The sequence below is a fragment of the Myotis daubentonii genome, chromosome 3 (assembly GCF_963259705.1).
Source record: "Myotis daubentonii chromosome 3, mMyoDau2.1, whole genome shotgun sequence".
Taxonomy (NCBI): Eukaryota; Metazoa; Chordata; class Mammalia; order Chiroptera; family Vespertilionidae; genus Myotis; species Myotis daubentonii.
Window position 1 is genome coordinate 202,456,643 of NC_081842.1, and position 23,957 is coordinate 202,480,599.

At 37.5% G+C, this 23,957-nt stretch overlaps 1 protein-coding gene and 1 pseudogene across 5 annotated transcripts in view; one reads left to right on the forward strand and one right to left on the reverse strand.

Moving 5' to 3' along the window:
* EYA3 (EYA transcriptional coactivator and phosphatase 3) overlaps window positions 1–23,957 on the forward strand; it is a 99,092-nt gene that overhangs the window by 65,620 nt on the left and 9,515 nt on the right. For all 5 annotated transcript variants that reach the window (XM_059690582.1, XM_059690585.1, XM_059690583.1 and 2 more), the window contains 8 exons: window positions 1,839–1,924; window positions 4,848–5,031; window positions 7,339–7,478; window positions 11,028–11,111; window positions 12,570–12,659; window positions 17,288–17,346; window positions 20,675–20,835; window positions 22,896–23,010. In XM_059690582.1, the coding sequence (XP_059546565.1) occupies window positions 1,839–1,924; window positions 4,848–5,031; window positions 7,339–7,478; window positions 11,028–11,111; window positions 12,570–12,659; window positions 17,288–17,346; window positions 20,675–20,835; window positions 22,896–23,010 (919 nt within the window). The remainder of the gene's footprint in view (window positions 1–1,838; window positions 1,925–4,847; window positions 5,032–7,338; window positions 7,479–11,027; window positions 11,112–12,569; window positions 12,660–17,287; window positions 17,347–20,674; window positions 20,836–22,895; window positions 23,011–23,957) is intronic.
* Window positions 19,346–20,436, reverse strand: LOC132231441 (chromobox protein homolog 3-like; annotated as a pseudogene).

Sequence of the window (23,957 nt, forward strand, 5' to 3'; positions counted from 1 at the left end):
GCAATGTCACTTAATTCAATGCTGCCTCTCACAGTTCTGTAATCAAAGTCTTTGATTAGAGCTCTCTAATTAGACCTCTAGTGGGGCATGGTTCTCAGATGCTTTATCTTTCTATGGGTTCACAGCTCCATTGTCAAAACAGGTGGAGACTTATCCAAAAACAGTTGGCTATGCCATTAGCATTTGGAGAGCTAATAGCCTTTAGATATATATTAATAGGAGTTACCACTTGAGTTTTACTTAATCCTCTAAATTTGTACCTTGTATTGCATATCTTATTACTCCTACTTTTGTTTATAAATCTGCAACTGACGAAGAATTGGGAGATCCCATTTTTATCATCTTAATATCTACCACTAGCTCCATGACTGTGGACAAATTACTTTAACTCTTGTTTGTCCTGGTTCTTCATATGAAAGCTGGCATTGCAGCATTAGCTGTTCCTTATATTTACCTTAATCTCTTCTAGACTTTCTTCTAAGCAGAGTTTCTTTAAGGAAAGGAATAAAAAATTTCCTTTGATTTTGACCAGTACTTAGAAATTCTGTGCATTTCTTTACTTGCCCTATTCCTAATGGAAATTTTCCAACTTCCCTGTAGAGGACTTTGTTGCTAATGGGGTAGGTAGTCAGGTAGTCAGGTTTATTGACTCTATGATATTGAACTCTGTGGTGTTTGTGACTGCAATGGGAACCAGGCTTACATGTGCTTATGATAAGTAAGTGAGAGGAACTAAGGACCATTGCCTCAATCTCAGTTACATTGTCCGCCTGAAAAAAATTTCTGTGGCAAATACTAGTCACTGAGGATTTGATTAAAACCCTAATGGAATCTGTGATAGAAAGGCATGAAAAACTTAACCCAAATTCCTTATCTCAAGATAAGCAGCCTAACTTATAGGGTACATTTTTACCTGGCCAGATATTACTTAATATTTTCTGAATTTTTCCAGAAAATCATTAAATGCCATTGTGTTTGTTGATCACAATAATTTCACTGAGTAGTGCCCAATAAGCAATTTCAAGTACCTTTGAATTTGGAGGACCATCTCTCTCTCAAAGTAATTATGCTGCATCAGGAAAGGCATAATTTGGGGCAAGTGACAATAAATACTATAGTGTAGGATTTACACGTGGATTTACCAGAGCTCTTGTTATTTCTACTGATAGTCAATAGGCCATGTTATAGGTGAGTCATTTTTCAACACCAGAAAAGATGGGACTACAGTCATTTGGTTTAGCTTCTGACTTTATTGGTATCATTAGTATGAACCAGTATATGTATCCTTCTAGGACAGCGGTTCTCAACCTGTGGGTAGCGACCCCTTTGGGGGTTGAACGACCCTTTCACAGGGGTCGCCTAAGACCATCAGAAAACACATATATAATTACATATTGTTTTTGTGATTAATCACTATGCTTTAATTATGTTCAATTTGTAACAATGAAAATACATCCTGCATATCAGATATTTACATTCGATTCATAACAGTAGCAAAATTACAGTTTTGAAGTAGCAACGAAAATAATTTTATGGTTGGGGGTCACCACAACATGAGGAACTGTATTAAAGGGTCATGGCATTAGGAAGGTTGAGAACCACTGTTCTAGGACTTTAGTAGGAATAGTTGAAGACCCAAGTTGAAACAGAAAAATATTTGAACTGTTTAATCAATTCTAAATTATGATATAGCATGTTAAAGAGCAAAACTAGTATTTGCTTCCTTTGCTAATGTTCTTTATATCCTTGGAGACCTATTTAAGATACAGTATATTTTAAATTTCTTCTAGCCTTTTACATAATATCTTTAATATCTCTTAATATTCTCAATCCTATAGCTTCAAGCACAAATGCCAGCCTGATATCCACTTCATCTACAATTGCCAATATTCCAGCAGCAGCAGTTTCCAGCATCTCAAACCAGGTACAGTGCTACTTTTGTTTATCCTATTTGATATGGTTCATCTAGCTAGCTCGTCTTCTCTTCTTTTATTGTCAATTTGCCAACCTAAATATGTGCTGTGGAAAGACCCTTCTCTGGAAGCCCTGAGAACCTGTCCCCTGGATGGTTTCATAGGCCCCATCCAGTTTCTCTCAATGATATGGTTCTATCTGCTCCCTTTATCTACTGTGTGTCTCTATCTCCTACCCTGCCCCTTTTAGAATGTAAGCTCTATGAGGGTAGGGATTTATTTCTCTATTTTGTTCACTTACATATTTCCAGAGTTCATAAAAATGCCTGGCATTCACATTAAAGGCACATAATAAATATTTGTGGAATGAATAAATGTTGCTTCCACTTTTATTTAGCTACTCATTCCTTTGTGAATTCTTTGTGGTCTGTTTTTTTGTTTTTTTGTTTGTTTGTTTTTAATTCTCATCCAAGGATATTTTTTCCAATTATTTCTAGAGAGAGTGGAAGGGAGGGAGGAGAGGATGAGAAAGAGAGCGAGAGGGAGAGATACACATCAATGTGAGAGAGACACATCCATTGGTTGCCTGCCAGGGCTGGGGAACATGCAACCAAGGTACATGCACTTGACCAGGAATTGAACCTGAAACCCTTTGGTCCACAGGCCGATGCTCAAACCACTGAGAAAAACTGGCCAGGGCTGTGGTCTGATCGGTATCATTGTTCTATTAACGTTTTATCTTGGATCACTGGTAATATCTTCAGTGCCTTTATTGTTATGTTTTTATTTGTTGTTTCTCTGCAGCAATTAATATTATCAACCACTGTATCAATCTTTTTCTCTGGCTGCATTTAACATACTACTATTCTGGTTCATTTTTTTATGTTTGTTCCTGCATTTGTTCATCTTTTAATCCACAAATATTTATTGAGTTCCTCCTATTGGGGATAAGATGTACCTGGCACTTTAAATGTCCTGTTATTTCCTTAAGTTTACCATATCTAAAAACAATCTTTCATTCTTCCCTTTCCTCTGTCACCTTGTTCTCCATCAGTAAGACCACTTTTCTCTAGGACTTCTCAATTCTTGTTAATGAGACCATTTTTTAATAAACCTAGGCCTAGACCAGTCAACAATATTTTTTCCTCACTTATCCCTAATCCAGCCTTTTCTAAAATTCTTTTTTTTTTCACTTTTGCTATCATTTCCCATGTTTTGTCCTCTAGCCCCTTAATCCTGAATTACTGTATTTAACTATTCATCTCTCATTTTCTAAGCACCATCTGATTACTTTTCTCTAAATGTCACTTTTTATCCTACACTCATCTGCTCATTATCTTTCTGTCTGTTTACTTGTTGGTTTGAATTTGATAATCCCCATTTCCTGCCCCCAATAAGCGAATCACCATTGTCTAAACCAGTGGTTCTCAACCCTGGCTGCACATTAGAATCACCTGGGAATCTTTTTAAAATCCTGATTTCTGGGACTCATCCTCCGGAAATTCTGTTTCTTTGTTATGGGGTGGGGCCACAACATTAGTAACAAAGAAACAGAATTTCTGGAGGATGAGGCCCAGAAATCAGGATTTTAAAAAGATTCCCAGGTGATTCTAATGTGCAGCCAGGGTTGAGAACCACTGGACACAATCCAAGTCATATTCCTTAACCAGCCATTCAAGCCTAAAAAGATCCTTTCAACCAGACTGAACATCTCTGGCTCCTTAATAAAATCTTTTCAGAGCCTATTCTTGTATTTATTCCCTCTGCTTACTTATCTCAGTAAACACTCTAACCACAATCTTCTGTGATACTTGTCTTCCTGTGTGTTTCACTCATTTGACATATAATTTATTGCTAATTTGTTGGAACTGTTTTTTTCCTTAGCTCCTGTTGAATTTTTAACTCCCTTGAGTACAGCTAGTATGACTTACTCTCTTTAATAATCTCTTTTCCCACGCATGCACACACCCCCTCCCCCCCCACTTAGGGTAGATACTTATATATTCTTTACAAATAATTGGTCTGATCAGTTAGCGTCTTTCTGTTTCTCATCAACTTCAGTATAGATGGAATTTTTTAAGGTGTGTTTTTGAGCTATACATCATACCCATTTTTTAACAGCTTTATTGAGGTATAATTGACATAAAATAGACTTTACAGATTTAAATTGTACAGTTTGATAAGTTTTGACATGTATGTGCTCGTGACACCAGCAAAAGTTCCCTTTGAATATTCTAAAGAAACATTGATTATTTTAGAAAGTTTTTAAACTGGGAAACTTTAATGTAGGATTTGTGATCTTTTTTGTTTAAGGTCTTCTGTCCTTAGAAACACTACCATCTAGTGCAGTGGTTCATAAACTTTTTTTTAAAATTGATTTCAGAGAAGAAGGGAGAGGGAGAGGGTGAGAGAGATAGAAACATCAGTGATGAGAGAGAATCAATGACTGGTTGCCTCCTGCATGCCCCACACTGGGGACAGAGACCACAACCTGGGCATGTGCCCTGACGGGGAATCGAACCGTGACCTCCTGGTTCACGCTGGCCAGGTGGTTTATAAACTACTTAAAGAGTAGATCTTTCTTCAAGAATTCCATGCAGATATTTATCTAGAAATTCAATCCGTAAAATAGGAAGAAGAGAGAGAGAGCTATTATATTTAGAAAAAGGGACATTATGTGTAGAGTGCGTGGGACCCTTCCCTCTCAGCTTTCCCCCATTCCAGACAGCCATGAGGCATCTCCTCTTGACTCATAGGTTTCCAACAGAATGCATTTTGAAAATCATTTCTTTAAGCTGAAGATATAAGAAGCAGCCAATTTAATGTTTAAGGAAAATAATTATGAATAGGAAGGGCATGAGAATTTTTGTTGTTGAAATTAATGTTTTGCTGTATCTAAAAGTCTTGTTCTCCCTTAACCCCTTTGATATACAGGACTATCCCACCTATACTATCCTTGGTCAGAGTCAGTACCAGGCCTGCTACCCCAGCTCCAGCTTTGGAGTCACAGGCCAAACTAACAATGATGCTGAGAGTACCACATTAGCAGCAACCACATACCAGGCGGAGAAGCCTAGTGTCATGGTACCTGCGCCTGCAGCACAGAGACTTTCCCCTGGTAAGCACCACAGCTCTAAAAACTTTGGCTTTAAGGGCACTTCATCTGACAGGTGATGGTGACGAGTATTTTGTTCTGGTCTAAGTTACTATTGCCATGCTATTTGTTTTCCCTCTCAGGAGTATATAAACATTGAAGCCAGACTGTAACAAGTCATTGGCAGGCTGAATGTAATACCTGATGCTGTAAACAGAAAAGTACTAAGAATTGAAAGACTGTATTTATGACTCCTACTTCATCCCACCTCCCTTCTATAGCTCTAACATGATTGTCACAGGGAACTTCATGGCACATTTTATAGAAGTTTTAGTCTGAATATTTTGGACTTCTGCTCAGCTTCAGAGCAGTAGTTCTTAACCTTTTCTGTGTCATGGATTCCTTTAAGATTCTAAGTAAAACTAAAGAAACACATGAAATTTGACCTACAAATTTAGATCTGTGCATTTAGCTTTGAAATGTTTCAATGGATTATGATGTCCAGGTTAAAAACAAACAAACCCTGACACATTCAATAAACATATGCACACACTTTTAAAAATATATATTTTTTTATTGATTTCAGAGAAGAAGAGAAACATCAGTGATGAGAGAGAATCATTGATTGGCTGCCTCCTGCATGCGCTGTACTGGGATTGAGCCCACAACCTGGGGAATGTGTCTGACCAGGAATTAAACCATGATCTCTTGGTTCATAGGTTGAATCTCAACCACGGAGCCACACTGCCTGGGCCATACTTTTTATTTATCACTAATTTTCATGAAAATTTGATGATAGTGATAGTTGTCTTCCCCTGTATTTCACTCATTTAAAGTTTGCTGTCATATCATATCACTTGAGGAAGGACTGTTTATTGTTATTAGCTCTGATGCATTTTTAAAAATAGTGCTCTACATCAACTAAAGCAGTTTTCTGTGTGCCTTTACCAGTCTTCTAAGTAATGGACATACAGATGGTCGCTTCAAAATTACGTAACTTTGAAATAATTACATGTAATGATGCTTTACTTTTGATTTCATTTCTCTAAATCTCTTCGTTCTTCATAACAATTTTAACTTTTGAATAATGAAGAATTTCAAACAGACAGACGTTGTCAGAGTAGTCTAGTGAACCCTTATGTATCCAACATCCATCTTCAACAATAACAGCTCATAGGCAAACTTTTTTTCAACTATACTTCATCCAGTTCCCTCTCTAAATTCTAACATCATTCTAAAAGATAAATGCTCAACATGACCACAATTTTATTATCCCATCTACAATAATTCAACAATAATTTCTTAATATCATAAAGTACCAAGAGGTATTCATATTTCCTGTTTTCTCATAAATATTATTTTGTTTTTCTTTTTACAGTTTGTTTAAATTAGGATCTAAGTAAGATCCATACATTGTGATTGGAAGATACGTATTTTGTCTCTTTTAATCTATAAATTCCTCCATCTCTTTTTTTTATTTCCCTGTGTACTTTATTTTGTTCAAGAAACTATTGCGTTGATTATATCCTTATAGCAGTGGTTCTCAACCTTCCTAATGCCACGACCCTTTAATACAGTTCCTCATGTTGTGGTGATCCCCAATTTCATTGTTACAAATTGAACATAGTTAAAGCATAGTGATTAATCACAAAAACAATATGTAATTATATATGTGTTTTCCGATGGTCTTAGGTGACCCCGGTGAAAGGGTCCTTCGACCCCCAAAGGGGTCGCGACCCACAGGTTGAGAACCGCTGCCTCATAGGGTAGTTTAACATATCCTGCTGCCTTGTGTATGTTATTGTACATTAGTAAATGGATCTAAAGCAGTCTTTTTCAACTAGAGGCAACATGTGCCTCCCTCTTCCCGCTTTGACATTTGGCAATGTATAAAAACATTTTTGGTTGTCACACTATGTGGAGTGCTGCTGGCAGCTAGAGTGTAGAGGCCAAGGATGCTGCTTAGTCAGACACCCTACAATGCACAAGACAGCACACTCACAACAAACATTAATCTGGCCCAAAATGTCAATTGTGCCAAGTTGAGCAACTCTGATCTAGAAGCTTAATCAGATTCAGATTTTTTTTTCTTTTTTATGCAAAACAATGTTATAGATGTGTTCTTTCATTGGGTGCGGGTGTATAAATTCTAGTAATAACTCTCTATGACGTTAAGAGCTGTTGATGTTCAGTGCCTAGTTCTGCATTCCCAAATTAAAGTTTGGTTTTTCATGCTTTATCTCTGCAATATGATTCTTAAGGACAAAAAACTTCTGGCCCTCTTCCCTCTCTGTGACTACGAGCAATAGATGTCTTGTTTTTCCTTTTCAGGAGACCCTTCTACAAGCCCATCTTTGTCCCAGACTACACCAAGTAAAGATGCTGATGACCTGTCCAGAAAAAACATGACTGGAAAGAACCGGGGCAAGAGGAAGGCTGATGCTAGCTCTTCCCAGGACAGTGAATTGGAAGTATGGGAAGAAACTTCTTTGAGTTACCTACTTCATTTTTTTCTTCATTTCTTAAGTTTATTAAGATTATCTATCTATCTATCTATCTATCTATCTATCTATCTATCACCTATCTCATGGAATAATATGGTTCTATGTTGTGTACCCTTTAATTCCTGGGCAAGAGAAACTGAGTTGATCAAGTGATAAGAGAAATGTAAAAACACAGTTGTCTATGCCCATAACTTTCCATATTACTTTAGATGCTTTTACCAAAAGTATCAAAAAAGCTTTTCTGAATTTAAGTAACCAGTTAACTCTTTAAGGGAAAGAAGCAACTATTCTCTATATTCCAGAGAACAGAAAGAACAGTGCATTATCTTCAGAAAGCAGAGGGTGTCGCAAGTAATGTCATACTGTTCGCCATTCAAAAATCTCAAAGTAAAATGAGAAGACTGGAGTGCTTTAGACAAAGTTTCTGGGAAGCATGCAACCAAATTTGATGACTTTATTTTATTTATTTATTATTATTTTTTTTTACTTATCTCTTTTTTTTTATTGCTTAAAGTATTAAAAGTGTATTACATATGTCTCCTTCCCCCTCCCCCCCTTGACATTCCCCCAGCCTCCCCTACCCCCCAGTGTCTTATGTCCATTTGATGACTTTATTAATGAGATTTACACTTATTTACTCTGTGGTTAAACACTATAAGAGTTTACTATGGGGATACATTTGGCTTCATTATTATAAAAAGACTAGAAAGTCATACAAACGATTAATAAGAGTGAAGTTTTGATATTAATCGTTTTGTTTTTCAATTTTTCTATAATAGAATTATTTAATAAGGAGAAAAGCTGTCTTTAAAAATCAGTCCATTGATAGGTGTTCTGAAGACATGGGTAAATTGAAGCTATTTTTGGAGCCTCTCTTCCCCTTTATTCCTGGGGAAAGAAAAAGAAGAAAGGGTGGGAGGGAGGTAGGGAGGGAGGGAGGGGAAGGAGAGAGAGAGAAGGAGAAGAAGGAAGGGAGGGAGGGAGGAAGGAAGGAAGGAAGGAACAGAAAAGAAAAGAAAGAGAAAGAAAGAAAATCTAAAGTCCTAATATGGTTCTTGGGAAAAACAGAGAGAGAAAGCTCATTTTTGAAAATCGTAAAATATACTTAACATAGTATTTACTATTTCTAAGTGTGATTCAGTGGTATTAAATGTTTTCACAAACTTATTTAATTGTTGCCACTATTTATTTCCACGATCCTACTACACAAAAACTTTGTACCCATTAAGCAATAACTCCTTTTTCTCTCTTATTAGCCCCTAGTAACCTCTGTTCTACTTCCTGTCTTTTTGAATTTGCCTGTTTTAGATATCTCATAAAAAAATAGCATAATACAATATCTGTCCTTTTATGACAGACTTTTTTTCAAGGTCCATTCATTTTGTAGCAAGCATAAGAACTTTGTTCCTTTTTATGGCTGAATACTGTTTCATTGTAGTATTATGTATATACTGCATTTTGTTTATTCATCCTGTTGATGGACACCTGGGGTTCTTTCACCTTTGAGCTGCTAAATAGTGCTGCTATGAACAATGCTATACCAGTATCTCTGAGTACCTCTTTTCATTGATTTTGGGTAAACCTAGGAGTAGAATTGCTGGATGATACGGTAATTCTATGTTCAACTTTTTGAGGAACCACCAAAATGTTTTCAATAGTGGCTATACCATCTAATATTCCCATCAGCATGCATGAGGATTCAGTTTCTCTACATCCTCACCCATATTTTTGATAATAGGCATCCTAATAGATGTGAAGTGGTATCTCATTGTGGTTTTGATTTGCATTTCCTTTTCATGTGTTTATTAGCCATTTGTTTATTTTCTTTAGAGAAATGTCTATTCAAATTCCTTGCCCTTTTTTTCTTATTCCTGAGGATATGTTCATTGATTTTATTTATTTATTTTTCATATATATTTATTAATTTCAGAGAGGAAGAGAGAGAGATAAAAACATCAGTGATGAGAGAGAATCATTGATCAGCTGCCTTCTGGACATCCCATACAAGGAATTGAGCCTGCAACCCAGGCATGTGCCCTGACCAGGAATTGAATCCTAATCTCCTGATTCATAGGTCGATGATCAACCACAGAGCCACACCAGCCAGGCTGTTCATTGATTTTAGAGAGGGGGGAGGAGAGAGAGAGAGAGAGAGGAGAGAGAGGAGAGAGAGAAGAGAGAGAAATGAGAGAAAAGAGAGAAAAAGAAAATCCTCGATTAGTTGTCTCCCGTAGGTACCCTGACTAGGAATCAAATCCACAACCTTTTTTCTGTATTTGATGACACTCCAACCAACTGAGCCACCCAGCTAGGGTACTTACCCATTTTTAAACTGAGTTTTAAATTTGTTTTTTATTGAGTTTTAGGAATTTTTTATATATTCTAGATATTAATCCTTTGTCAGATATATGATATACAAATATTTTCTCCCATTCTGTGGATTGTCTTCTTACTCTCTTGATGGTATCAGGGTAATGCTGGCTTCATAGAGTGAGTTAAGAAATGTTCCCTCTTCTTCAACTTTTTGGAATAGCTTAAGACGACTTCTTTAAATGTTTGGTAGAATTTACCAGGATAGCCATCTTGTCATAGGCTTTTCTTCCTTGGGATGTTTTTGATTACTGATCAAATCATCTTACCAGTTAAAGGTCTATTCAGAATTTCTATTTCTTCTTGAGTCATTTGGCACTTAGTGTTTTTTTAGAAATTTGTTCATTTCACCTAGGTTATTTGTTGTTGTACAGCTGTCCATAGTGTTCTCTTATAATCCTTTTTATTTCTAAAGTCTAAAATTAGTAATAATGTTCATTTCTGATTTTAGTCATTTGAGTTTTCTTTTTCTTAGTCTAAAAAGTTGTCAATTTTATAGATTTTTATTTTTTACAATATATTTTGATTGATTTCAGAGAGGAAGGGAGAGGGAGGAAGAGAGAGAAACATCAATGATGCGAGAATCATTGATTGACTGCCTCCTGCATGCCCCCTACTAGGGGGCATGTGCCCTTGACTGGAATCGAACGTGGGACTCTTCAGTCTGCAGGCTGACGCTCTATCCACGGAGCCAAACTAGCTAGGGCTTATAGATCTTTTTAAAGAACTGGCTTTTAGTTGATTTTCCTTGATTATTTTTCTATTCTATGCTTTATTTATCTCCATTCTAACTTTTATTATTTCCTTCTTTCTGCTGGCTTTTTCTAGTTTTTTAAATTGTCCAGTTAGGTTATTTATTAATTGAGATCTTTTTTAAGTTATGCATTTACAGCTGTAAATCTCCTTTTTAGCACTGCTTTTGCTGCATACTACAAATTTTTTTGTTGTTGTGTTTTTATTTTCATTCATTTCAAGGTATTTTCTAATTTCACTTGTGATTTCCTCTTCCATCCTTGATTATTTAAAATTGTGTTGTTTAATTTTCACGTATTTGTGAATTTTCCAGTTTTCCATTAATTTCTTGCTTTATCCCATTGTGATTAGAAAAGATGTTCACTCATTATTTTTCATATTTTCCTCCCTCAGCGGGTATTTCTGTGGGACTTGGATGAAACTATCATCATCTTTCACTCCCTTCTTACTGGATCCTATGCCCAGAAGTATGGAAAGGTAATTTGAGTCTTTCTTCCTTTGTTGTAACCATCCCTTTTCTGCTATAAGAGCAGGTAACCAAAATCACTTTCTCTGCTACCTCCACCTTACCCTGGGCTTTTCCATGTTAAATTTCACCTGGTAGCTTTTACCAGGCAGGCTGCATGGTCAGGCAGAGTTGATGATAAAGCTAGAGACTAGACCTGAGGTAAGTGGTGAAAGCTGAAGTTCTTTGAGAGTGGTATTTTGTATAAATGAAGTATGGGAATGATGCTCAAAACAGAGTGGAGTCTCGGGATTATATATTCCAAAGACCAATCTATTATCCCTTAAGTTTCTTTTAACAACCTAAACTGTACATTTCATTTACCTAGTTCAAATTACAGATAAAATATAAAGTATCTTTCTAAAAGAGATTACTTACCTTCTTAAATTAAATATACCAAGCAGAATTTAACTTGTTTTGTCATTAATCTAAACATCAGTTTTCATAGAGGGATGAGCTGTTTTTGAGCTATTGCCTATATATTTCTACACTAAACTACCTTCAGGCACCTATTTTTCTGTATTATAAATACATTTTATAAAAATATCTGCCTCTTTTGCTCTCTTACTATTCCCATATATTCCTTATTGTCAAAAATGTTTGTGTTAGGAGTAATTTCCACAGACTTTTAGTATATAGACTGGCAAGCTCCTACGCTAAATACCGTAACTAGGCTGTTTATACCATAAATAAATAAATAAAATAAGAGCATACAGCCTCTAAATGAAGACCTGGTTGTTCATTTTAAAACTAAGTGCATTGGGGGTTGAAGATGAGGGTAAGCTAACTGCATTGCTTTTCCTGCAAATATTATGACTCTTCGGCCTTTGTTTACTTATTTCCTGGTTGTTGAGATTGTCAGATAGCTGATTTCTGGTATTATACTCTGTGTGTGTGTGTAGGGAAGATAATGGGTGTTACAATATTAATATTTTAGCAATAGTTAGAGTTTCTCCTGAAACAGAATTTCCCTCCCAAAAAAAATTCAAGTGTTGTGTGTGTTTTTTAAATATTTTTATTGAGTTTTAGAGAGAGATGCAAGGAGAGGGAGAGGGAAACATTGATGTGAGAGCAACACATAGATTGGCTACCTCCTGCATGTCCCCTACAGGGCATTGAGTTTGCCAACTGGGCATATACCCTGACCAGGAATCAAACCATCAACCTTACGGTGCACGGGACGACAAGATTGTTTTTGTTATTGTTGTTTTTAAGTGGGTTTGGTCTTCTAGAAACTAAAGTCTTGAAATTTTTAACTTTTCACAATTCCAGATTCTTAAAACTGAATGAAATTGCATCAGTAATAGTTGGAAGCACTATTGTGGGTCTGTGTTGTTCTGGCCTTGACCCAAATAATTTTTAAATATTTAAGGATCAGAACCAGATCTGTGAGTATCTAGTCAAGCAGTTTTTCTCTTATTGTATTCCAGGACCCAACAGTAGTGATTGGCTCAGGTTTAACTATGGAAGAAATGATTTTTGAAGTGGCTGATACACACCTATTTTTCAATGACTTAGAGGTAAGCATTTTAAATTGTTTCTGTGCTTCAATGAAACATTTTGTTCAGTAACTATTTAGTGCTTATTTAGTTAGAGGATATGTGGTTAGGGTGGGTATGGAGAGGTCAGCTGGTTACTTAGATTTATATAGTCTTGTAGAAATAGTGCCTTGGCTAAGTCATCACAGTCTTGGTTCTATCCCTCAATTGTATTGGCTCAAAAATTTTATTGTTTTTCTGGAAGTGATCTAGCTCTGTTTTGCCAACCCATTAGGCAAAACACAGATACCAAAATTTCAATTTATTCATATATATTAAATAATATATAAGGTGGGTTTGACCTGTTTTTGTGCTCTTTTTTTAATATATATTTTTATTGACTGCAGAGAGGAAGGGAGAGATAGAAACATCAATGATGAGAGAAAATCATTGATCAGCCACCTCCCAGTCACTTCCCACTGGGGGATTGAGTCCACAACCATGTGCCCTGACCGGGAATTGAACCCTGGCATACTGGTTCATAGGTTGACACTCAACCACTGAGCCACACCGGCCAGGCAATTATTTGTGGTCTTAAGTGTATTTGACTATTCTTCAATTTTACCTTCTTTTTTTTTTTTTAAATAAACCTTTATTGTTCAGATTATTACAGCTGTTCCTCTTTTTTCCCCCCATAGCTCCTCTCCACCCAGTTCCCACCCCACTCTCTGCCCTTACCCCCCCCCACACTGTCCTCATCCATAGGTGTACGATTTTTGTCCAGTCTCTTTCCACACCCCCCACACCCCTTTCCCCCCTGAGAATTGTCAGTCCACTCCCTTTCTATGCCCCTGATTCTATTATATTCACCGGTTTACTCTGTTCATCAGATTTTTTATTCACTTGATTTTTAGATTCACTTGTTGATAGATATGTATTTGCTGTTCATAATTTTTATCTTTACCTTTTTCTTCTTCCTCTTCTTAAAGAATACCTTTCAGCATTTCATATAATACTGGTTTGGTGGTGATGAACTCCTTTAGCTTTTTCTTATAAGTGAAGCTCTTTATCTGACCTTCAATTCTGAATGATAGCTTTGCTGGATAAAGTAATCTTGGTTGTAGGTTCCTGCTATTCATCACTTTGAATATTTCTTGCCACTCCCTTCTGGCCTGCATAGTTTCTGTTGAGAAATCAGCTGACAGTTGTATGGGTACTGCCTTGTAGGTAACTGACTTTTTTTCTCTTGCTGCTTTTAAGATTCTCTCTTTGTCTTTTGCCCTTGGCATTTTAATTATGATGTGTCTTGGTGTGTGTAGTCCTCTTTGGGTTCCTTTTGTTTGGGGTTCTCTGTCTTTCTGGACTTGTAAGTCTATTTCTTTCACCGGATAGGGTAAGTTTTCTGTCACTATTTCTTCAAATAGGTTTTCAATATCTTGCTCTCTCCCTTCTTCTGGCACCCCTATAATTCGGATGTTGGGATGCTTGAAGTTGTCCCAGAGGCTCCTTACACTATCTTGATATTTTTGGATTCTTTTTTCTTTTTGCTTTTCCGGTTGGGTGTTTTTACTTCTTCGTATTTCAAATCTTTGACTTGATTCTTGGGATCCTCTAGTCTGCTGTTGGATCTCTGTATAATATTCTTAATTTCAGTCAGTGTATGCTTAATTTCTAGTTGGTCCTTTTTCATATCCTTGAGGGTCTCACTAAATTTATCGGCGATTTCTAGAAAATTCTCAAAAAACCTTATAACCATGGTTTTGAACTCTATATCCAGTAGTTTGCTTTCCTCCATTTCTGTCATTTGTGATCTGTTTCTTTGTCTCTGCATTTTGGCTGCTTTCCTGTGTTGATAGAGTGGCTTCGTGTGCTAGGTGTCCTATAGGGCCCAATGGCTCAGCGTCCCCAATTACCTGAGGTGGACACTCTTGGTGCACCCCTTTGTGGGCTGTGTGCACAGTCTTGTTGTAGTTAAGCCTTGATTGTTGTAGTTATCACTGGGAAGAGTTGACCTCCAGGCCAATTGTCTGTGAGAATCAGCTGTGTCTAGAGTGGGAGAACTTCTGTGCTGAAGACACCCTTCCGGGGGAAGACTTGCTTCAGTGGGGCTTTGGTGCTCACTGAGTCTGCCCCCTGAGTGTGTCCCTTATGGATCTGAGGAGTTGTAATCTGGATGGTCCCAATCTGACCACTGGGTACACTGGCTCTTGGATCTCTAAGGAGGTGCTAATTTAGCCTCTGCCTGAGGCTACCCAGCAGGAGCTACGGAGAGATCTGCAGATTCTTCTTCCTTGTTTGGGGTTTGAAGGTGCCCAGATGAGGCCCAGCTGTGAAGCAATGGAAGCTGCTATGGGGCCTTGAGCCTTCTTTTGGATGTTCTGGTTCTCTCTGACCCAGCTGTAATTTGTAGGTAATTTTAGATCTCAGAGGGCCAGCCCATTCATATGCAAAAGCCTCTGCTCCAGCTTGGGTGGGGCGGGGTCTCAGGGAATCAACAGGGCAGAGCAATCAGATATGGCTGATCCTCAGCCCTGCCCTAAGAGGCCCTGGGTCTCAGTGTCCAGCAGTAATCGCTACAAGCACCTGTGAGAGAAAGCTGCCCTTGAGTTCTGACCAATGCCAGACAGTCCAGTTTCTCCCTGTATGAGTCTGGGTCCCCAGAGACTCGCCCGGAACTGGAGTTCAGAGCAGTTGGGAGATTGAGACTCCCTCCCGATTAAAAGAGACAACCGCATCCTTAGTTGCCAGCCTTTTCCACTTGCGCCTCCATACCTCTGCACTTTACTTCCACACCGCACCTCCTCTGAGTCTCAGTATGCTTTTTTTCTTTCCTTCTAGTTGTAGAATTTCCACTCAGCCAGCCTTCCTGTGGTTCTGGATGATGTCTGTTTTGTCTTTTAGTTGTATTTCTGAAGTGGTTGTGTGAGGCAGCAATTTCTGGTGTTTACTTATGCCGCCATCTTGGTTTCTCAATTTTACCTTCTTAAAAGAATCTCTAGATTTGTCAGATCTACAAGTAACAGCTGTAATTCATTTTATTTTATACATGCTGATTTTCCATGGATGAGTTAGCCTTGACATCCAGAGTCGCTGTATAGTTAAGTGTAAGGAAAACCAAGAAACACTGAGAGCTTCTTGGTGAATTTTTTGGCTTTGACATTTTAGTTAGCCTTTGAGGTAAACATGGTTTAGTGGAAAGAACACAGACCTGGGAGTCAGAAGACCGGAGTGTGAGTCCCAAGTTAGGAAAGTTATCTTCCCACCTTTGGGCCTCAGTGAAGCAGTTATTCTACACAAGAAACTATTAAAAGTTGTTCTATCTGGGGAGGAGGATGCATTACTGGGACACGGAAGTAGGAAGGAGCAGATTTGTCACTTAATATCCTTTTGAATTTTGAACTGTACACCAAATGTATTACCTAGTTTTAGAAATAGTGAAAATTTTAAAGTAAATTAAGATAGCATTTTATAAACATGAAATAATTCTATTCCTTTTCAAATATAATCCAGTTCTACTTAACAGACAATTCTCCAACAAATTAAATTAATAAGGCTCTAAACTCTAATACTTTAATCTAAGCTCCACGATGCTTTAATCTTTCCTCAACTTCACATGTTGAGAAGTTAGGACATCAGAGTTATTCAGCAAACATTTGTTGAAAACTTATTATCTGCCAGTAATTATTGCCAAATTGTATTTGTAATGATTTTCTAGACATAGTCCTCACTCAGGACTGAAAGTTCTGTGAAGAATTTGACCTGAATGTGTTCCTGCCCCTGAGGTCAGTGGTTATCAACTTTAGGGGGCATAAGAATCACCTGGGGACCTTGTTAAAAATGAAGATTCTAGGACTTCACTCCCAGAAATTCTATTCAAGTAGTTCTGGGGTGGACCCAAATATGCATTTTTTAAAAACTTCCCCAGAGGATTCTGATGCAGGTGGACATTACACTACCACCCTAGGTGATGTCAGAGGAGTAAATCTGTTAGAGTTAGGCAGTGGGTGGCATTTTATGTCAGTACTAATGGGTTTGGTGGAAAGAACCTTGAATCTGAATTATAAGGCTCTTTCTAGATTCTTTCTACCACTCACTTGGGTAAATCATTTTACCTCACTTTTATAACATGAGGAGATTGACTTAGATGAACTCTTCTGTGTACCAGATTTGAACTTATAAATTTCTGTTTCAGTCACTTTCAGTTGTGATACTACACTCTACCAACATCTGTTTCTTCTTCAAGAATTTATTGGGTACATGCTGCATAAGGTCACTGGACTAGACCAGAGGAGTACAAAAGAGATGGAAGATAGGGGTCGTGTTGTAAGAGGCCTATAGTGTAATAGAACTTTCAATCTAGTATAGAACATGGACACACCTGACAATGTAAGGGAGTTTGTGCTCATACCTAGGAGCTGTTGGAAAAATGAACTATAGAGATAAGAGCATAAGTGAGGGTTGGCTTGGTTAAGGTTTCATGAAGACTGTGCTGTATGAATTAGGCCTTAAAAGAAGATGGACAGCAAGGGGGGTGAGAGTGATCCTCCAAGAGAGGCCATAAGGTATTTCATCATTCCACCATTGTTTGTGGTGTTTTTACAATATGTCATGTTGGTACTAGCACTTCTACTGGCCAGACTGAAATAGTGTATGGTTTTGTCTTTTAACAGGAGTGTGACCAGGTGCATGTGGAAGATGTGGCTTCTGATGACAATGGCCAAGACTTAAGGTGATAAAAACAACGATGCCTTAAATACTAGTACACCATAAGACATAATCTAGGCTTAGAGGAAAACAAAGAAAATCATTTGTTTCCTCCACCAGGCTTGCTTTATTGCAATATTTGCTTTATTATGGTGGTCTGGAACTGAACCCATAATATCTCCAAGGTAAACCTATATCAGTTATCTATTGTATAACAAATTATCCCAAACTTAGTACCTTAAAATAATACTCCCTCTGTCCCATAATAATAGTAGCAGTTGATGGATGTAATTTGTCCCATAATAATAGTAGCAAAAGAAAATAAATATAGAATGCAACATTTATTATCAAAAAACTAGATTAAATTAAACAATAAATTAAAAATAGTACTCCTAATTTTTATTTTGAGTGTTCAGATAGTTTCTGGATTTTTCAGTAATTTCGTTACTGCATTTTAAACTTGTAGGCAGGATCCATTGGCTGCGAAGCTTTGCTTTCCCTATACGCGTGAGCTTAAATTATTGGAGCCATCGTTCTTCATTGCTTCCAGCATAACTTGTTGAAGTGACAGAAACGTATTATCCAGTATTTCGGGAGAAATATTATCAAAGGCTAATATGGTGCCTCTTCTGCTAAGAGGAATATGTCTAAGTTTTTCAAGTTTTCTCCATAATCTTTGCATTTACGTCCACAGTTTTGTTTTTTCAAAGAATCAACATTAGCATAAGATTCTCCTTGACAATTATTTTCGGAAGCACATTTCCAAATTCTTGATATGGTCATTCTGTTGCACTTAAATTGTTTTGCAGCTAACGTAATTGCACCTTTCTGCAACTTTCCCTTTTTCTTTTGATGCATCAAGAACTGGACAATTGCAACTCGATCTTTGCTTGAAAACTCTCTTTTTTTCATCTTACTTTTACAATAGGTTGATATTCAACTGAAATAAAACAATCAGTTTCGATCAGCGGATGAAATTAGAAAAATAGTTATAATTCATAATAATTAGATTAACCTAAAAATTGAAAGATGTGTCAAAACAAATGACAGATGTCTTGAAACATTGATTTTGATTGAAGGCTTCGCAATTTTGCGCTACAACATAACTTACAGCTGCATTCGCCAATAATTCCCCTTTAAATATTCACTTGCTACTATTATTATGGGACAGAGGGAGTAAACATTTATCATCTCATAGTTTCTGTAAGTCAGAAATTTGAAAGTGACTTAGCTAGGTAGTTCCGAATTAGGGTCTCTTAGATTGAAATCAAGACATTGGCAGGAGCTAAATTTATCTGAAGGTTTTATTAGAGGCGGAACCTGATTTCAGCCTCTTGCCTGTGGCTGATAACAGGAGACCTCAGTTTCTCACTGTGTGCCTCTGCATGGGGCAGTTTGAGTGTTCTCAAGTGACAGCTGGCTTCCTTCAGAACAAGTGCTCCAGGAGAGAACAAGAGAAGTCTAGTCTCTGAAGTCTAACACCACGTTCTGTTTACACTCCAATACATTACATACCCAAAGGAGCGGAATTAGAGGAGAGGAACATTGAAGAATCTGTGGGCATAATTTAAAGCCACCCAATGAACTATGAGCTTAATAAACTAGCCAACAGATCACTGAAAGAGAACATCCCTGTTATCTTACTATTATTAGTATTTTGTGTTATTACCTTCCATTATTTTATATATTTTTTAAATATTTTTTTCACAAAGGAATATAAAAATATTAACCACTGTTTACCAGTATTTACAATAAAGTAAACAATATACACTTGAGTAACATTCTGTTTACTACAAAGCTGTTGTTTTTCCTGGCTTTTGTTGAACCAGTACCCCAAATACTGAGACTGAGCCTACATGGAAGGAATGAGTTGGAGTAAAGAGAAAACATGCAGATCAAGGGTGTGCCGGGCCTCTAGTATGCATATAAGATCTTTGGTTAATCTCTTCCTGCCCTCCCCCTCCCCACTTTCCTCTGAGATTCATCAGTCTGTTCCATGTTTCCATGCCTGTGCATTGAGCATCTGCCCCCTGGTGGTCAGTGTGCATCATAGCTAACTGTCAGACAGTCGCTTAGGCTTTTATATATACAGATATAAAAAGGAATGGAAACAAATAATTGGGGTTCGTCTTCTGGATAAGAATGCCAAGTTAGTCTTTCTTCATAGAAAGCAATTGCAATTTGAGGACACTTCATATTTGCCTCTTGCCAGCACCAGATCAGCCTCATCTGAATCTTTCCATTTCATGAGAAACATTAACTCTCCACTGCTGTTGGTGGCACCGATTATTTGTTCAGGATCAAGACCTCTGGCAAAGCCTCTTGGTTTATCAGCAGCATCTCTTTTCTTCTGTGTTTGCTATCATCAGATTCACTGTCAGATAAAAACTTTCTTTTGGTACCATCTTTTTCTTTACCAGCTTTTTGAGAATTAAGAGATGCTTTAATTAACTCAACAATCTAAATTTTCTTCAGGTCCCCAAGTATTATCAGCATCTGAATCCTTTCCACTTCAGGAAATACTCCACCTTCCCATGCACTACACATCGATCCAATACTTTTCCACTACAAATTCTTCAGCTCTGCCTCCAACTTTTTTACTCTTTCCATCTGTTTCTTTCCCATTTTTTGCAATGTAGTTTTATTGGAGGCCATTTTTTATTGCAGATTCAAAGAGCTATTACTCACCGCCTCCATGCCGCTCCGCATCCCGTGTCTCCGGCTTCTCCGGTGTCTCTGGCCCTGCATGCCTTCAGCTCCCTATTTTTTAATATTTTTATTGATTTCAGAGAGGGAGAGAGAAACATCAATGATGAGAGAGAATCATTGATCGGCTGCCTCCTGCACGCCCCACACTGGGGATCAAGCTCGCAACCTGGGCATGTGCCCTTGATCGAACTCGAACTGGGGACCCTTCAGTCCTCAGGCCAATCCTCTACCCACTGAGCAAAACTAGCTAGGGCCCATTAATTTTTTTATTTTTTTCTTTACATAGTTGCAATCATTTTATATATACATACACAAAAATTTCATATTCTGGGGTTTTTTTTCACTGTAAGATATTCTGTCATTAATGAAAGGATGCTTCATTTCAAGCTAACCCCTGCGGGATGCTGGTGCTTGTTCCTACCTCTCTTTCCCTAGTCTTCATCCTTTTTTTGATGGATGTAATAGGGATGATATAGAGGAATAGTGAAAGATAGACTCTGAGACGTAGAGATTAGAGAAAAGATTCTCAAAGCACTTAGTCTTGGTGTCAGGTGCTAGGAATAGGACAGAGAATCCCAAGTGGCATTCATCCAAAAACCCCATGCAGTATAGATTTTCATTTTCATTATCCTCTCTCTCTGCAGCAACTATAGTTTCTCAACAGATGGTTTCAGTGGCTCAGGAGGCAGTGGCAGCCATGGTTCCTCTGTGGGTGTACAGGGAGGTGTGGACTGGATGAGAAAACTGGCTTTCCGTTACCGAAAAGTGAGAGAAATCTATGATAAGCATAAAAGCAACGTGGGCGGTAAGTGTGGCATACGATCAGTCTGATTTTCTCTTTCCTTCCGATTTACTGCTTTCTTGTCCAGGGATTCCTTAGAACTCTCTGACAACTGTTTATGAATTTGTGCCGCAGTAACATTTTAATTCTATATTTTAAAACATGGAGGTTTGATTAAAATCCTTTGGGGAGGAAGCTCTGCATTTCTGATGGGCTTCTCTTAGCATAAGTTCAAAGCTCTCTTGTTCTTTTTTAGACAAATGCCTTTTTAAAGGAAATATGTTCCATTAATTATATTTGATGACGTATTTTATTCTGGAGTCAAAACTGTCAGTACTAGTTAATAGGTTGCCTTATTGTTTTTTAACTAATATATCAGGACAAGTCATATATAACAAGTCACTAGATTGGTTTTTAGTGGATGGAAAACTAGGTCCAGGAGTATAGGGTGGCAGTATCCATGTGTTGTGATTTGAAGGACCTTGGAAATTCTTTCTACCTAGAAATATCTCATGTCAGGTGCCACCAGGCCTGAATTCTATTATTTGGGATTAATTAGTGATAGATTGTCCAAATTAGAAGAGACATTAGATATCTATTGAGAAAATTGCTGTCCATCTTGAAAGTAACAAGGGCAGATACCGTAGCAAGTTAATTACCTATCACAGCTAGAATCCACATCCCTGAATTCTTGGTCCACTTTACATTCATGCAGTTCTTTTTCTAGTGATATACCATTATGAGAAAATATTTAAAATTGTAAGCCATCACCCTCAAACTTTTACATACACATAAAATGTTGCATGAAGTTTCAAGGATTTCCTGCACTGCCTAAAGGTATATTACCCTAGGTCAAGAGAATCCTCCTACAATACCATGCTACCGCTTTCTGTGCTGCAGAAAGTGAAAATAGGACTTTGAAAGTCAATTTAGTTCATTTCTGTTACAGTCTTTCAATACCAGGTAAAAATCACAGGCAACTGGGCTTTGGGAGTCAAATTTAAGTGTCTGATTATTTTTTTTTGCCTATTAAATACCTTGACCTAATTTGCTATAGAAAGTAATATAACCCTATATAAGAATATCCACCTGTATTTTGTAAAAATTTTGAATTGTCAAAGTGCCACATCATATTATTAGTTAAGTAAAAGACATATATGTTTATGTCATACATGCCATAGAGGTATTGGTTTTGTTTTATTAGAAACATTGAAAGTCATCTAATTCTAGGCTTGCATTGTGAAACCATCAATCTGAAAACAAATTATATGCAGTTCTAGTCCTCATAGAAATGCCTTCTATTTTTATGGAATATTGGTAATAGATTATAGGATTTCTCTTCACTATAGAAAATTCAGGGCCAGATTTATTATTTGAATATTATAACTCAAGTGTCTGATAACGTGCTCTCATCAGATGAATTCTGTTTTGTTTTGCTTAATTATCTGATCTTAAACAGTATCTTGGTCTCTTTCTCGCTGGAGTTGTTTCAGAAGTAAATACAGTACAAGTACATGACATTCATAGAGGTGGTCTTTCAACCTGGAATCTCAGGTTGATGTCTTCTTAAAGGGGTAAAGGAAAAGCACAGTCACCAGGAGAGGCAGTAGAAAGACTTTTGAGACCAAAAGCCACTAACTGTCTGTGTAATCTTAGCATCCCTTTCCTCCCTGGGTCTGGTGTCTTTAGAAAGAGATTGGAATGGTGCGGACTCTTCTTTCAGCTCTAACACTTATTTTTCCCCTTTGGTTCTTGAGCCCATGTCTAAATCAGTGCTACTCAGGGAACGGTCCACCCGTCTGCAGATTCTGCTGCTGATTCATGATGAAAGAGCTTGTGTCAGAATCTAATCATATTGTTTCCTCAGCTGGTTTTGTTGTGCCTGGTAGCAAACATTCTGATGAAGAAAGTGAAAAAGATATTTTGAGCAGACTACTCTAGCGTTTTACTAAGAAGAGAACTGTATTAGTTCAGTAGAAATTTTAATGACACACTACTTCTCAGTTGAATTCTAGAACTTGTTTTGTGGATGTCAGCAAGGATGTGTTGTCAGATGATAAGTGTGTCTGCTTTTATTCCCAAAGGCCTTCTCAGTCCCCAGAGAAAGGAAGCACTGCAGAGACTAAGAGCGGAAATTGAAGTGTTAACAGATTCCTGGTTAGGTACTGCACTGAAGTCCTTACTTCTCATCAAGTCCAGGTATGAAAGTGGTTCCTTCAGTCTCATCCTCTCAGAGACACACTCTTTCCTACACCAGCTTAGGACAGGCCATTCCCAAAATAGGATGTGGGGAGGGGAGAGAGGAGTTTAAGTGAAGCAAGGAAGTATGTAGTAGGTTAGTGGGAGGCAGGGCCATTTTATACTAATAACACACCTTAGAGTTTTAAGAGAATATATATGAAAGCCCTTTTCTTTCCCTTTCTTTTTTTTTAATATTTTTTTATTGATTTGAGAGAAAGAGAGAGAAACATTGATCGGCTGCTCCTGCATGCCCTCACTGGGGATCCAGCCAGCAACCCAGGCATGTGCCCTGACCAGGAATCAAACTGGTGACCTCTTGGTGCATGGGACAATGCTCAATCAACGAAGCCACACCAACCAGGGCTTCCCCTTACTTTTTGCTCACAAAATTAAAACTCAGTAAATCATAATCTCCACCCAGGAGTTGGTCCTGGTGACATCAAAGGATACATAAAGGAGACATATCTCAAATATCCTAAGTACAGGAAGCTTCAAAAAAATGTACCAAAACTTACTCAGGAAGGCAGGACTCAAAAGAAAAGGATACATTAAGCAGATTAAGGAGATTTCAGTTTAAAGCTTATAGTGGGAAATAAATACAGTCATAATTGTATCTAAATCTCTTACTGATTTCTTCCTCAAAACAGGAATTCCAGATCCATAATCTAATAGAGCAGACATTAAAACTGACACAGGTTATTCAGTGAAGTTTGTAAAGGACCTGTGAAATTAATGTGTTTTCTAGAATCTATGTTGCTATTACATGAAGAACAGAGAAGACTTAAATCATATCTCATTAAGAACTGGGTTGCATTCGGATGAAATAGCACTGTAACTGAAAGTCTGTCATTTGTTTCCTAGAGAGTAGTATCAATGACATGGGTTGGTGGTAATTGCTAACAAGT